This window comes from Platichthys flesus, chromosome 12 (assembly GCF_949316205.1).
Source record: "Platichthys flesus chromosome 12, fPlaFle2.1, whole genome shotgun sequence".
Lineage (NCBI taxonomy): Eukaryota > Metazoa > Chordata > Actinopteri > Pleuronectiformes > Pleuronectidae > Platichthys > Platichthys flesus.
Window position 1 is genome coordinate 21,425,934 of NC_084956.1, and position 17,260 is coordinate 21,443,193.

General features: G+C 40.2%; 1 protein-coding gene across 4 annotated transcripts in view; it reads left to right on the top strand.

The window, feature by feature from the left end:
- The window catches only part of fancl (FA complementation group L), a 27,233-nt gene continuing 9,973 nt past the window's right edge, over positions 1 to 17,260 (top strand). For all 4 annotated transcript variants that reach the window (XM_062401138.1, XM_062401140.1, XM_062401139.1 and 1 more), the window contains exons 1-7: positions 1 to 319; positions 850 to 908; positions 1,072 to 1,132; positions 1,642 to 1,698; positions 2,034 to 2,131; positions 9,297 to 9,393; positions 11,218 to 11,286. In XM_062401138.1, the coding sequence (XP_062257122.1) occupies positions 236 to 319; positions 850 to 908; positions 1,072 to 1,132; positions 1,642 to 1,698; positions 2,034 to 2,131; positions 9,297 to 9,393; positions 11,218 to 11,286 (525 nt within the window). In that variant the 5' untranslated portion in view covers positions 1 to 235. The remainder of the gene's footprint in view (positions 320 to 849; positions 909 to 1,071; positions 1,133 to 1,641; positions 1,699 to 2,033; positions 2,132 to 9,296; positions 9,394 to 11,217; positions 11,287 to 17,260) is intronic.

A 17,260-nucleotide genomic window follows, 5' to 3' on the forward strand; every position in this document is an offset into this window, starting at 1 on the left:
ATGTTTCATGGAGGGAATGTGTAGTTTTCATTCACTATGCTAATGCTAACGCTGATGCTAGCTTAAAACCTGCTTAAAACCAAGATACATCTGTGCAGCCGGTGTTTTATCTGCATTAGTTGAAATATGTGAACGTACGTGTTGGCTCCGTGTTGCTGAGTCACTTCAAATTCACCGGTGAACTGTGAGGCTGCTGAACTTCAGCTGAGGAGAGACTGTGGCTGGAGGTTGAACGATGGAGTCACTGGTGAAAGACAACCCAATACTTCTGCCCCTCAACTCTGACAGAACTATCTATGACGGATTCATCACCGTCCAGGTAACTTCGGCTTACTCCTGCTAACTTCAGTTAACTCGAGCCAACTTTAACCCACTTTAGTTAATGCTCTGCGAAGAAAGCCTCTCCACTCTGCACTGAGAAATGGATGCATTTAAAGAAATTTAGATGTTCTTGTGTAGTTAATTCGGCCACGGCACTCAAACTTTGGATTTATATTTGAGCAAGTCACCACTAAAAGTAAGGCAGTGCTAGTAGAAGCAAGTTATAGAAAGGACAGAGAGAAAGGGGCTCTAGTTTATTTAGAATGAGAATATTAACTACTTGCTTTTGCTGAATCAAACAGTTGATATCATTGATTCAGACTTGAATAAAAGTGAAGTTCCATATTATAGACTTGTCCTGCTGTACATAGATGAACTTCATATTTTCCAATTTCCCAACAGAGTTCTGTGCTGCCTTCATGAGTCAGTTTTGTTTTTAAGCATTTCTAATGTATGTAGTTAGTTTTTTTGAATGTTGAGCTCTCTGTTTGTATAATACCAGTCTGCTTGTCATTTGTTGTTTTGTAGGAACGAGATTTCAGACTGAGAATAGTGCTGCCACCAGATCACAAGCTCAAACGGGCCAAGTGAGAATTATCATCTATCTTCTTTGATGTTTTATGTTCACATTGTGAAAGATGGTTTAATATTAGTGTGTTGAGCAATACGTCTCATTGTAAATCCCTACTAATTTACAGAATATTGTCTGTTTTTGTGTTGTTTGTAACTGTTCATAACTCTGTATTGTAGGTTGCACTGCAGCTGGCAGTTAAAATACCTGTTGCATGGATATGAGCCCATAGTGAAGCAGGTAAACTCTACACACACACAAACACACACTGAGCATCTTTCTTGTTGCATCGTAACATTTCAGTTGTGTTGTGTCAGTCAGCTTTGATTGTCCTGTGCTTCCTGTATTTATTTATTTATCTGTGTATTTGTCATGTCCTTTTCTTCCGGCTCCTTTGTGTTCGCCAGGCGTCGTTCCTGCGCTCTCTGTCACCCGTAAGGCTTGCCTCAATCAGAAGTAGAGAAAAATATTTTTCACTGTTTAATTAACATCGCCTGGAAAATGTCCCTATTTGTTATGTGGCCCCTCAGGGTTATTTGGATGAGATTGATATTTCACCCCGGGCTGCAAAGTTCATTATTTTCACAGCCTTTAAGCTATCATTAATTATTAAAGCTGGTGGCAGCCCCCATTAATCACAAACGCTGTGTTTGATTTGAATGGCTGGCTAGAGGAAAAAAGTAGACACTGTCACTTCATTATCCTCACATGCAAGGATGCCTTTTTCTGTTTTCTTCCACTTCTCACAGAGGCTGCAGCAGTCGGCCGATCTTGTCACTTTCTTACTGGAGCTGAAGACTGTCTTGGTGAGGAGGAGAGGGACACGCTGTGTTAACACGTTCACCATGACATTGTTGCCATAAGACTAGGTGGTACATGAGAACCTTGAGGCACTATCAATAACCTTGATGGCGAGGCACACATGTACATACTGTATATGTTTTTGATAAATTATTGAAAAGTGTGACAGCCTGTATGTTTGCCGCCAAACAGAGGCATTTGACCTATTGACACTGATTTCATTTTTGTATTCATCTTATCTGCTTTTAGCAGAAACGATGGTGCATGGTTGTTAAGTTGTGCAGTGATCTGCATAGTAATCTGGGCTTAAAATAAGAGGCGCTCTTCTGTGTTGTTGCAGGAAGTGGGTCTGAAGAGCCGACCTGAGTGCAGCTCCATCCCACCGCCTCAGTATTACTCGCAGCTCATCTCTGAGATGGAGACCCTTGGGTGGAACAAGTAAGTGGGCCTCGGTGAGCAATAACACTGCTTCTAAACGGGCATCAGAAACTAAATTGATTAACTGTTGGGAAAGTTGAGACCCCCTTGTCTGCAAAACTTTACATTTGACTTTGAGAGGTGGCTTACCTGTGTCATCTGGGGCTTGCTGGTTCACAGTGGCATCAACCAACTATGAGTGGATCAAATCTTAAAATCATCATGCTGTGGTTATCTGCTAGTAAATTCCTAAAGATGTATTTTTTGATCTACAGTACAAACATAAGTAAGAAAGGCTCATTTCTGGAAATCTTTAATTATTTGTCTGTACATTTAATAATTATAAACTTTGAGTAAACAGGTGACCAGTGCTCTGTAGCTGCATCGATGTAAGTGACATTGTTCAGCATGTTCACCACAAGAGGCGCGTTCACAACTATGAAAAAGACAACTGATTCTCTCCAGTTCAGGGTCAGCTCTTTGTGCAGCACTGATGGCTTCAGGGTTCTGTGGACTGTGCTCAGCAGCAGATCTTCACTTTTCTCCGTTTTCAGTGGGAATGCTTAAAATCTCAGTTTTTAGGGTCTCTCCTTTGCTGGAAGTTAACTGAATTTAAATACACACTTGAAGCATGTTTACTTGCCCTGATTGCAGTCCTGGCAAGTGCTTGTACGATTGTGCTTGTAAGCTTGTATTTTTATCTGCACCGTATTTATTTCTCCTAAACGTATCAGAATAAGCGTCCACTGATAATCCATCTGGTTTTCAAAGTGGTCCTTAAACATAAAAATGTAACTATTATCAGTACGACAACAATAAACTACCTCTGCAGTGCTATTGAATGAATTGCCTCTAAATGCAAACAGTTGTTTAAATTGCCTCACAGCGAGAATCAAGCGATAATGAAATTAAGTTCCCTGTTCCCCTTCCCCACTTACATGGTGCTAGGATTCACTGAAAGTGATTTGCCTCCAGACAAACTTGCAGATGGCGCTTGTTTCATGTTTCATGTTTTTTCCTTTTCTCTGTTCAAGGGAATTCAGCTTCTGCAACCTTGAATATAATGTGGCATTATAAGAACTCTTAAGCCAGAATCAAGGAAATGATTGAAACTGTACCTTACTGATATTATTTCTTTTGCACAAATGTAGGCGTCTATATACTGACAAAACGCCACTGTTTTAATGGTAGTCTGTACATTTATAGCTATTTTCTAGTCTTGTTGAACACTCAAAGCCGTTTACAGCACAGCTTTGCCATCCACCCATTCACACACACACAATCAGCAGCACTTTCTCTATCTTAAATCAATCATACACTGCTAAAAAAGCTGTCAGGAGCAATTTGGGGTTCACTATCTGGCCCAGAATTTTCACCTCACTCTTGTTTATGGTGAACTCCACTGTCTGTATGTCAATATGTATGTAAGTTTACAGTAATGACATTAAGGACACTTTGGCACACAGAATGGGGGAGACTGGGATCTTACTGCCGACCTTTTGGTTTAAGGATGACCTGCTCTACCTTCTAGCGGTGACTTTTTTCTTGCCTGCACTCTAAACTGATTAAGTAGGCGGCAACACAACCACAACAACAGCTCATTGCCCATTTACAAATAACTCTTAGTGACTTTCCTTATTTTTAGTTATTGTGTTATAGTTAAATCAAGGTTACATTTAATGACTCCCAGGCCATGAGCGGTGACAGGCTCAGCTAACGCCGTCGTCTCCACTCATCGGGAGAGGGAGGCGGGGTTGGTGATTGCTATGGAGGAGATACGTGTTCTCCCCCAGTTTGGATTAAGCCTTGACTACTACACTCATTTTCCACTTTCCTATTAATGACCATGGCTACAATTATGATATTAGCGAATGCAAATGGCTCTAATTGAAGAGTCTCAGGTTTTAATAGGAGAAGGGGAGGTGAAGGTATGCTTTATGCTGGAGATGAGATGAACATCATTTTCAGTGTCATGTTGCGGTTACGAGACATTATACACAGTGAACCTCAATCTCCAAGGCCCTCCAGTTTCGTTTGCGTCTTAATTTGTATGGGCCGTGCTAATAGCCGCCAGGGGTTTTCAGCAGTTATGCTTCCTGCTTATTGGGCAAGGTAAGTGAGTCACTCCCTCTCTCTTTCGGCCTCCATTACTGCATTTTAGAGCATGGTCATCTTAATTGGCTGGAGATGGCATACTGTGTATTAATTAAATACAAAAATTAGGTCAAGTAGTTCAGCCGCCATCACTTGGTGACCCCAAACATGGCCCAGGATCTGTCTGGGCTCATTATGGACTGGCACTCTTAGTGCATGTACACAACATGGTCTCCTATTATCACAGTGCTATGTGATGGAAATCTGAAAATAGGAGAGGCTGTAAACAACAAAGTCATCTACGTGTATTTAATAAGGGGCTTTCTGCAGAAAGGATCAACCCACCGAGAGTCCTAAGGATCTCAGAGTGAAGATGGAGAGCAGTCAAATGCAAAGTCCTTATATAGGATGACAAGGCTGTTGGCCTGAGCCAGTTCAGACTGGTTCTGTAGTCATAGTTTTAAGACTGGAACTAAGGCACAGGAATAAATGATTTGCTACATTTCCATTGGGTTCTTTGGACTGTCAATAACTAATGGAAAGGTCAAACAGGTATATAGAAAGGTCATACAGGTTTCAGGTCATAAACAGTTCAGGTCATGTAGTCTTAGACAGGTATGCAAAAAGTTACTCTTCAACTATGAAATAGGTTTCAACCACACTTAGCTATTTTCCACTACACTTAGTTATTTTTCCACTACAGTTATCATCTGGCAATCAATTTATTTAAAGTTTTTATATAATAAATCAATGGTATTACAAACATGACATTTAAATAAGCTTTGGTAAGGTGATGGAGTGGCATTATTGACATGATAGTTTCTAATGATGTGAATGAAGGCAGCCAAAGGCTCTGAAGCTAACTGATTTGTAATTAACTGAAGGAATGAGAGGAGAACCACGATGAGAAAAGTTGAGTATTACTACTTTCTGATGCACTTGTTTCCTAAAAGGTGTGTGAATGTTTTATCTGGTCTGAATCCAGGCTTTATAGTTAAAAGAAAAACCTTAAAATTCTGAAGATTGGACAGAATCAGCTGTAACAAGATGAAATTCCAGCTCGAGCATTCTGAAGGGGCTGAAGACATACTATAGGATGACTAGAGAAAAAGGAATTACAATAATTAAGTCTGGAAGATATGAATAAAAGCATTTTGTTTCCAGCATCACAATGATAGAACAAGACCAATTGTAGCTATATAACAATGCTCTACAGTCTTAATAATCCTCTTGACAAAAGACTGGAATTTCTGAGAGGAATCAAAAGTCACTCCAATGTCTTTGATAGGTGAGCTCTCAAAGCATTCAAATTCTTAAAGAATAACCCCTATTGGCTGGTCCAACAAATAATATATTTGATTTATCAATATTTTACTGCAGAAAATCCATGCTTATCAATATGTTTCATTTTGGATAGACATTTTTTAATTAAGGCGTTTGGAAAGATCAATGAGCTTTACAGGTACAATATAGTCATGTCAGTAAAACAGTGAAAAGTTTCATCATGTTTCCAAACAATGTCTTCAAGGGAAGGAGGGAGATAGCAAAAAGCACAGGCCCCTTGTGTGCAAATTTAAGGATTATATTATTGTAATTTGCAAACTGATATTAAGATCTATGGCAGGCTATGTTGGGCCAAGCAGGCCTTGGCTGAGGGAGTGAAAGGTTTTCAGTTATTAAATTCTTGTTTTTTATATTATTTCAGTCCAAACACAAATGGTATTGGGAGTTAAACAGCTGTACAGGTACACCCAGTAAGTAATTATAATGTCCCAATCAGAAAAGTTTATGCTGTAAACCTGGTCGATGAATAAAGTTATATATGTCTTGTGCATGTCATCACACTCAACTATCTGCTATTGGCAAAACAATACGAATTCCTCATATTTAGTTATTGGGTTATAGTTACAGATCTATTGATATCGGTGGTCATGAATCATTTTTCAACACACACACACACAAATGCAAAGACATGCACACGCGTGCAAGCACAAATGAGCGTGGTGTGCACTGTGTGGAAGCAGATCACTTGGCTGTGGAGTTGTAAATGGGATGCTCTCATCAGTCTTCCCAGCAGGACATCTGACTGTCATGCTGTTTCCATCATGGCCAACTATGGGCGTGAGCTAGTCCCTGATATCCTGGCATAAGACCCCGGAAGAGAGGAAGGATGGAAATGTGTGTATTAGTTATGCACCAATGACTTGTTCACTGTCAATACAGTTGTACAGACCTAAAACTTAAAAGTTGGTTGATACTGAGTACTGGTCTGGGTTGTTTTCAATAATCTCAATAGTTTAAATTTAGATATACAACGTTATACACATTGTCACATGGCTTGTTGACATGGCCCCTAAATAATGGGAAATTTTAAGGCAACATCACAATATATTTATATATTAAAAAATATTTTCAAGTTTCCTCTTAAGCACTTCATAAATGCTTGATGCAACCAATTGACTACAATCACATCAGTGGGATGAATGTAGTAGACAGTATGCGTCTGCTTTAAAGCTTTCTTGTTTAGATTCATAAGTTGTTTCTATTGGATATATTTTGAACTTACAAAATTGGGGGAGACCACAATAAAGTCAATACATTTATTGAAGGTTTGGGGTTGATGTTAGCGACATTTTTAACAAATCAAATATGATTCATTGCATTACATTAAACGTGAGTTTCTGGAAGTCTGAATGCAGCCAAAGTTTTTTGATTGAGTCTCACAGCAACTGTGAGCAAAATGCAGTGTCTTTGTAAGTCAACAAGAACAACAGTAACTCTTCTCTAAAACGGAAAATTGTATTAAGTAAGCTGATTTAATCATTATTGGATTAAATGAAGGGCTGTCTAACTCAAATTTGTTGATACTTAAATGTATACATTGTATAGCATGCCTGTTTTTGGCCTGATAAGCACTGAGATCAGTATCGACACACCCTAACATTTGGGAAGGGTGTCTGTGTGTGGGGCCCACACCCTAGAGATACAGGGTGATGGAGGTGAAACTGAGAGAAATTCTATCTATAAGTTCAAGTTCCAGGAAAACTACACTTTGTCGAATTGGCATGAAGATGATGTCATGTGTATGTAAGTGTAGATGTAAGTGTGCGTATGACACTTCAACTGTCGCCCTTCACAGGCATTTGATTGCAAGCGTATGAACGAGTAGACATTTTTATGAGTTGGGCAAATCTGACACCGTTTCCCATCATTCCATCACTTCCCTAAGTGTGTGCGTGTGTGTGTGTGAGTGTAATTCGTGAGCAAGCCGCTCACATCACACTCCTCTACATCACTCCATAAATCCTCAGCTGATATACAGCGATGTCAGCTTCAACACAGAGCGCCAATCATATTGTACTGTAAATCTGGAGGAGTTCTGTTCAAACCCTTTGTTAAAGATTAGTGTGTTGTCTTCAAGTCTTAGTCGACCAGAGATAGACTTAAGCAGCAGTAAATCTGACAGCAGCGTTGATGCATGCTTAGGCCACATCAGTGTTTTGTCCTTAGCCAGTCGAAACGTTTTTTTCTAATTAGCTTATAATATATAGGGGGGGGGGGGGGCTGATTTACCAGCTGACTCTTGCTTGAAATTGACATCCTACCTGAAGGCCATTTTAAGATTTACATTCACGGGAGCTGGAATATGAATCTTCTTGCTGCTAAAATCCTTGTAGTGTCACTTATTTTAACTTGGTTGCAAATGGATGTTGGACAGGTTTCTTCCTGTTGACAGTCGATTGTCCAGTCCTTTCCTGTCAAGATGTCTATTACCATTTATTTCTCATCTAATTTCTGCCTGCATTATGATTGGATTTTAAGATGGAAATCATATAGCTGGAGCTGGCCGATTTGGAATAATGGGAGGACGTGGCAATGCTTCGTCCATCTTTATTTTGAGTCTAGGGTGTCCACCAACTCCTGAGAAAACATCTAGCTATTGATATGCTAAATGCTTCTGTCTGCTGTTTGGTTCTGGCCAGATAGTCTATGGGAGGTTACCCAAGCCTTTCACTGAAATCATCTGCCTGCTTCTACAAATATCTGGTGCTAATGAGAGTGTGAAGACTGAACGTTAAACTTGCTTGAAACACAGAGTCCAGCAAAAACTGCCTTTTTGGGACTGCTGCCACCAATTTAAAGGAGTTACTCCAACATCAATTTGTTGGTGATACACATGATATATTTATGTGTATTTATATTAAATGTAGCATAAAGTATCTTTTGTCTTTGTTTAAAATGTACATATTTACATATTTTTTACAATTTCAGAAATAAACCAAACTATATTTCCACATTATGTTCTATAAGGAAAAAAATGCAGATATAAGCCAATATCAATTTATCTGTGACTGGGATAGGCCAATATTAGCCAATGAAATTAACCCAAAGATATATCAGGCGTACCATTACCCACAGTAAAGAAATTATAGTAGAGTAAGCCGATGGATTAGTTGAATGGATTCATATTCAGTTAGTTTTAAATAGGCATGTGAGTTGCATGAGGAATATTTCCAATCAAATATGTTTCTGTTCTTCACAATTATTCTAAATTAATCGATGTAGAATAGTGTACAGTTGCATCTTCATCGTATCCTTCCATGAAAGCTGTATTAGAACAATGTATTAGGAAATTGGCTGAAGTGACCTGTGATGACATTTTATTATTGTATTAACATAGTGTTCATACAATCAGTGTGTTTCCACCAGTTTTGTTTGAACGAATTAAATCAACTGTGTTCCTAGTGACTCTGCATGAAATGCTCTCACCCTCAACATGATTTGGTTTGTTATATTCCACATTAAAGCATTAAAAAAGCTCTCGCTGGAGAAGAGTGCTAATCAGAATTTTAGAGGAAAACATCCTGTCGTTAATGTTTTGCTGGATTTGGGTGTGATTGGATGTAACCTGATGTCTCCACTTTTGTACCCAAAGTAATAAATCTGAAGGCAGAGTTGATATCTCAATATGGCTCTCTGCTGCTGTGATTAATGATGGATAATGGCTGTTGTCACTACACAGTGTTGTCGGCACCTTTCTCTGATTTATCGTGTATGAATTGTGTGTGTTTGTGTGTGTGTCCATCTTCAGGCTGCTTTTCATAGACACAGAGTTCCGAACACTGAGACTGAAGGCGCAAGACTCTTCTGGGAGGCAGCACATTCTCACTATCAAACTCAAGTCGAAGGTAGGAGACACATTTGGACACAGATACAGTTTTCTTGGGTTTAATTTGTTTCACAATTATTCATCATCAAAAGGAACACTCCACAGCTTGACTGTCCATAACAATCCAACCAGGTTAACTTTACCAAACATATTTCGGATGTTCAGTTTACCGACAGAAAATGAGTGATTTACATCTGCAAACATAAATCTAGGTCAAACTGGAGATGAGGAGGAAAGATATGATAACTCACCGTGACTGTGATGTAGCACAGAACATCTAAACTCTGTGGACAACATCGTATGGTCAGGTTTCCTAATGTGCCCGGAAGCAGGAGATCAAATGGAAGAAAATATGCAATGAAACGTATTGAGGTTAAAGAATGAATTACATTTTTACTATACAATAAAATATATGATTTTCACTCCTGGCACTTTGGAACTTTCTCAAAATCTGAGTCAGAATCGAACGTCTAGCAGCTGGCAGAATTGTTAGTATCGCACATCGCTGTTGCAAAGTCTAGGGAAAAGTGGGTGGGAGGCATGGTGAGGTGATGCTTTCCAAAGCCTGGATGACATGCACTGGGGACATGGAAGGGTAGCGGGACCCCACTCTGTGCCCACCTGCCCACCTGGCCCTCCTCACCCCTCTGGCACCAGGTAAAAATAGCTTGGAGAGCTCCCCACGTTCCAGCTGCTTCCATCAGATCCAGCACCAGGTCATCCCTCACTAGGCACAGCTAGGGGAGGAGGCAGCACTGGCACGGACACATAGAGGCTGGGCTGGCAGGGGGAGTGAGGGAAGAAGAGCGTGGGGAGAGGACGAGGAGTAGTATGCTGTTGAAGGTGAAAGGAGGGAGGAAATCTGGATCCTAATGTTGTAAACAAGTGTCTTCTTGATGACTTTTAATGAAGTTTTGGCTGAACAGCAATGACAGATCACATTCAAATGGCTGAGTGACAACTAATAACTCCCAGAAAATGAAGAACAGTTGCTGTCACTAGCTATTAAAGCACAGTTCGAATGGCCCTTTGCTTTAATAGCTGGTCAGTTCATAATGGAAAATTCCATGGCATCTACACTTCTACATTAAAAGCCTCCAAGGATCAGTACTGATTAAGGGAAGTGTTGACGCAAACATTTTAAAATGATTGGGATGATTGGAATATTTATTGAACGAATATTTATTGAACGAAAACACTGTTTCTGATGAAATAAGGGACCTCAGAGAAAAAGGTGACAGTTTGTTGCCCACCTAGTCCTCCCTCCTTAAACTTGACCCATACTAGGTGCGTGAGTAGCATGTGACATCTACACTTCGCTGTCACTGATCTGCTGTTTCTCGAGGGCCTCTGCTGTTCATACAGGGAGTGTGTCTGCTGCGGGGCTGATATTTCAGGGTTATGCTATGAGTACTGTATTTCCTGTAGGCCTTTGTACTTTAGTAAATGCCAGAACTCTATGCTATGAAGCCATGCATCTTAGGTCCTATAAAAGCAGTAAATACTTTGTTAAAACAAATTAATGGATTCAGTCAACAGAAATGATTTTACTTTGAGTTTTCCTTTTACTTAAGCAGGTACAGAAAGTGCTGCAAATTCTTAAGTTTCAGATATAGACATGAAGCTGTGGGGAAACGGTCATTTCCACTGTCTATTTTGCTGTGAACCATGTGTTACATTGAGAAAGACAGTGTGGCAGCTCTAACCTTATAATGTACTCCAGAAGGAAAAGTAAGATGTTCTGCAACACACATGTCACTCACACGTCCAGTGTGGTCTGAGCGTAAGACTCACAGAAACAAAAACAAAAACTGATAACTGTCCCATCCTTTGCACCCTACAGCACCCTGCAGAGGGCCCTGAATGCTCTGCTGACCTGCCCCTCCCCCTGGCCATAACATGGACACCACAGGTATGTAAAAAAAGGGTTGTCTCGGGCAAGATACTGAACCACAAATTAACATATGAATATGTGTGTGAATTTAAAACTGTACTATAAAGCAGTCTGAGTGGTCATCACGACTATAAGCTCTATATAAATACAGACAATACTTTTCAACAAATTGTTATCTGTAAAAACACAATATTTGGGACTTTTTAATATATGTCTGAATGTATACTGCTTCTCTTATTTGAAATAACAGAAACTCTCTGAAACAAAAGCAACAAACATTGTATTTACCACCAGGAGTTAGATTATGATAGTATTATGCTGAGGTCAAAAATCGTAGATAATGCTAGATTCAATTTAAACTTTTACAGAACTGACATTGTTCAGAACGCTTGTAAAATCCAACAGTCATCGGACCCAACTAAAAAGTTAAAGTGTAAACCAAAAAATCTCCCCTCACAATGATATATTATCAATTGACATGTTTCTGATAATTTTGGTTTAAATTGTTTGAGTTTTTATAAAACAGGGGGGAATTGACAGCTTGAGACTGACTTGAGACCCGTGAAGTTCATGTATTGGTGGGAGCTTGATATTGCGGCTCTACTCCAAGACCACTACTGCCCAGAGTCTGGATCCAAAAGCCTACCATGGTGACCATCGCAGTTCTCGATGTGAAAACTCTGTTGGCTCTGTATTCACATGTATAGTTAGGGTGGAGCATTATTGCCATCTACGTGGGTTATCTCTTACACTATGCAGAAACGCTTTCTACACTACAACAGATCCACCTAGTGTGTCTACACAAGAGGTGTCTCAGCTGAATTCTTAAGTCGTCAATCTCACACGTATGAAGGAACAGACAGTTGCTGCTCCCTACATCCTTCAGCTACAACCGCATCATTGAGTTTGCTGATGACACAATGGCATCAGACCTCATCAGCAACAATGAAACTGCTCAAAGGGATGAAGTGGGCCTACTAACAGGGTGGTGAACGACCAACAACCTTTCCCTAAACTTATTTGGAATTGTTTGTTTGCTTCCCGTTGTATTTTTACTTTGTTAGTAAGTTGCATAAGAGCAAGTGATTCTATGAATGTTGCCATCACGGAGCTCATTACCCATCCTTTTCATAGAGTGAAATAAAAAATAATGAAATTATCAAAATCATCTAGCAGGCCAGGCCTGTCGACCGCTGCTGTAGTTTATCTGAGGACTGTGGAAAAGTAAATGTTTGACTGGGTTTGCACATTGACAGTTAAGGCACACTGTCCCGCCCCCACTAATTGCAAAGTGCTGGTTGCCTGTTTGTTAATACTTTATTAATATTGAACGTATCCTTTTTTTATTCTATGAGGGGCAATTCAGGGTTCAGCATCTTGTCCAAGGACACTTTGTCATGTAGATGGGGAAGACTGGGATTGAACTGCCGACCTTCTGGTTGGAGGACGGCCGCTCTTCCACTCAGCCACAGCCGAGTGCAACACTGCACTTCTTTAGCCCCTTAATAGTACCAAGTACCTAAATTATCTTAATAATGCAGAGTGTGAAATTGATCAAATGAAAGATTTTTTCAGACAGGAATTATTAGAGCAACTGATGAATTGTTATTTTGCTGAGATCTTGATGAACAAAATATTAAACTTGACGATCAATGGAAACCAAAATCATCAACCTATTTAGGGCTTGATTCAAAACCACACTGAAAAATCCAAGTAAAAGAAAGAAATCACAGACTGATACAACTTGCTGAGGCAACTCATAATGTGACTCAGTTCTGTGGATGGCCTCCACGTGCCTGTATGATCCCGACCACGTCTGGGCATGCTCCTGATGAATCTGGGGATGTGTCCTGGGGATCTCCTTCGAGACCTGGATCAGGTTTTGCTTGCTTTTGCCTGCATTGCACCTGTTGTCACTTTCAATTGCACCAAGCAAGGGAAATGGATTCACAATCACTTGTGCTTCCTAAATGGACAGATTGATTCTCCTCAAGTTTAACTGACTTGGTGTTAAGTCTTCCCTTCATTATTTTGAGCAGTGTATATAATACAGAGTGTGTGTTTTATTATATTAGATTGTTTTTTGTGAATCGTCAGAGCCTCACACGTGGACAGTGTGAGGCTCTGACGATTCAGTTCTGTATTTTGTAGTGAGACCTTCTGTGGCCGTTTGAGACTCAAACTGTGATTAAACTGTGATTAAGCACAACACAGATACACTTGAGTCATCCTCTGCAACCTATTGCACCTGCTGTATTAAGACAGTATTATCTCCCGGCCCCTACAGCCCACTTTAACCGGCAATAAATATATAACATGCTCTGCCGCATGTTATATATTCTTTCCCCTCCTTGTTATTGTTGTTTGCCGTCTTGCTTCTTTCACTCCAGCTCTGCTTTTCATCTCTGCCACTGCCTCCAAGTCTGTGTGTCACTAGCTTACTGTCTCACACACACACACACACACACACACACACACACACACACAGATGTCTTGTGATTTTTCACAGTCGCAGTCGCTTTGTCAATCATAAAAACTACTGCTCCATATCTGAGCTTTGCATTTCTGTTTCAATAAATTGTGTGTGTATGTGCATGTACACGTGTGTGTGTGTGTGTGTGTGTGTGTGTGTGTGTGTGTGTGTGTGTGTGTGTGTGTGTGTGTGTGTGTGTGTGTGTGTGTGTGTGTGTGTGTGTGTGTGTGTGTGTGTGTGTGTGTGTGTGTGTGTGTGTGTGTGTGTGTGTGTGTGTGTGTGTGTTGCTGAGCTGATACATGGCAGGCGTACAGTGAGGACCAGCTTAGAACAGCGCTACCGTATGGAGCCTGTCTGCCTGCTGTGCTGTTGATGGATCTCTCCCACACTGCGACATGAAGTGTGTGTGTGTGTGTGTGTGTGTGTGTGTGTGTGTGTGTGTGTGTGTGTGTGTGTGTGTGTGTGTGTGTGTGTGTGTGTGTGTGTGTGTGTGTGTGTGTGTGTGTGTGTGTGTGTGTGTGTGTGTGTGTGTGTGTGTGTGTGTGTGTGTGTGTATTCATATTCATATTCATTTGTGCCTATGCCAAGTGTGTTTTTTTGTCTGAAGTGTGAAGGGTGTGTATGTGTGTGGCAGGGGGGGAGGGCTTGTCTGTCGTCAGTCCTGACATGTTCATTTGAATGAGTAATTATTGCTTGCTCTGTTGCAGGGCCAAGACGTGCCACTCTGTGCATTTGTGTGGAACTAGAATAGGAAGAAAAATAAACCTGTGTGTGAGTTTGTGTCCTTTGTGGCTGCAGACTATACAAAGGCGATTTTTAAACAACCAAAGACTGTATTTATTAAGATGGTGAGGAGGTTTGAGTGTGAACAAAAGTGGGAATGTGTGTAAAGAGTCGTACATCTAAAATAATAACTGTCAGTATAAATGCAGTGGAATCTTCTCAGTATCTCTAAAATTCCATATGCATAGTTTAAGCTGTGACTCTATATCCAAGTAAAGCTGACTCATGACCCCTCAACACATGCTGATGGCATGTCCATTTGACAAAAGATTGTTAATCCCTTTTTTATTTTTAAAGTTTTTGATACTTGAGGAGGTAAAGTAAGTGTTTAACTAGAAACACTCAGCAGCGCGCAGACGTCCACCAAGGCACAACAGTCCCCTTAAATTTAAGGGGCCTATTGAATTTATTCAAACCAGCCACCTCAACTTGTGCATTCTATTAGATATCATTCCCCCAACCATGCTCTGATTTTTTATTTCATCAATAACCATGAATTATTCCCTGGGAAATAGGTGAAAATGTCATAAAAATGTTAAAGAAATTGGAAAAATATCCTGGATATTGTTTGAATCTGTGCCAAGATTTAATGGGTTCTTTTTTGGCCCATGTCCCATCCTTCAACTGAGCTTTGTGGAAGTCAGCTGGGTAATCCTGCTGACAAACAAACAGGGGCAACGGTCATTAGAATCGTGCAATTAGAATAATAAAATAAATTAAAAAGAAAATGATATTTGTTGTTAAATAAATAAACTTGTGGCTGTGTGTGTGATCCTGGATACACATACTGAAGCAGTACTTAGGCAGAAATTAAAAAAGGCATCCCATGAGTACAAAATACTTAATTATGTAACAAGTACAGATAGGTCCACATGTTGACAGCATTGTTGGGTTATATTTCTTTTTATTAAATTGATTTTAAAGGTTGGCCATAGACAGTTTTTCCAGTAATATACTCTGAATATGTAAGTTTAAAAATGGAGAAATGGTTGAGCAATCTGACAATACCATATGACAGTAGAATCTCCTCTATGGTCACATCATCTATACCAGGGGTCTCCAACCTTTTTTCAACTGAGAGCTACTTAGAAAAAAATTAAGTGGCCAAGAGCTACTTGCATCACATCACACATATTTATTAATCAACTGACTTAAGCTTTTCTTTGTACACGTGTGACATTGCAATACACAATGCTTATCAAAAATAACTCTAGTACAATAACTTAATAACTCAACATCAAATGTCCAAGAAAACATTAGTACACTCACTCTTTTTAAAACTTAGTGAGATGACTGGCACTGCATGGAGTCCTTCTGTTTGTACACGTTTGAAATTGCAATACACAATGCTTATCAAAAGTAACTCAAATCAATAACAATAACTCAATAACTCAACATCAAAGGTCCAAGAAAACATTAGTACACTCACTCTTTTTAAAACTTAGTGAGATGACTGGCACTGCATGGAGTCCACCAAAGAGGTGTATGCTGGAGTGTATGCACTCAGGTTCACTCTAATACAGTCATTTAAATGTTCATCTGTCAGTCTTGTTCTGAATTTAGATTTGATGACATTCATGTCAGAAAAAGCAGCTTCACAAAGGTATGTCGAACCAAATAAAGCAGAAATTTGAAGTGCTGCTTGGTGAATGTTCTTGTAGTTTTCTGGGTCTAAAAGGCTCCAGAAATGATGTGAGTGTTGCTGAGACTTAAGCTGAACATGATTCTGGAGATTTATAACCTCCATCTCCATCTCCACAGGATTGACAGTGAACAGTTCAGCCATCTTTACTGAAATCTCTGTGATGTCTACCTCCATGAATGGGTTGGCAATGAATGCCACACATGGCTCCAGCTTATCAAAATCATTGAACCTATCCTCAAACTCCTGGCCTAGCTTTGACATGAGGTCACAATATTTATTGACATCCAAAACAAAGTCAGCCCCGCATGGCTATCTAACATCTTAACTACTGTTGGGAAGTGTTGCAGTCTTTTGTTTTTCAGTTGCTGGAGGTAGAATGACAGTTTTGCTTTAAAAGCCTTAACAGCACTGATCATGTCAGAAATTGTTCTGTCTTTACCTTGTAACTGGGTGTTGAGCTGATTGGGTTTCTCTGTCATGTCTGTCAGGAACTCAAGATCAAGCAGCCACTCAGCATCAGACAAAAGTGTAGTGTCCTCCTCTCTTGACTCCATGAAAGCCTTGATTTCGTTCAGCAATGAGCAGAAGCGATGCAGTATTTTTCCTCGGCTCAGCCACCTCACCTCAGTGTGGAGAAGGAGATCACTGTGTTCAGCAGACAGTTCCTGGAGGAGCAGTTTGAAGCTTCTGTGCTGCTTGGCCTTTGCGCGAATGGAGTTGATGATCTTAATGACAGGTGTCATCACATGATCACATCTCATGACTTTGGCGCATATAGCCTGCTGGTGAATGATGCAGTGATAGTTCACAATTTTAGGAAAGTCCGGGTCGGCCTTGCACAGTGCAATAAATCCTGAGTGGCGTCCTGTCATAGGTGGTGCGCCGTCTGTTGTAATAGACACCAGCTTTTCAATAGGCACGTTATTTTCAACGAAGTACTTTTTCACAACGTTGTAAATATCGACTCCTCTGGTTGTGGTTTTTAGTGGAAGCAACGTCAAAAACTCCTCTCTAGTGGAAGCGTCTTCGAAAACCATCCGGACAAACACAGCCATCTGAGCGGTATCAGCCGCATCCACCGACTCGTCACA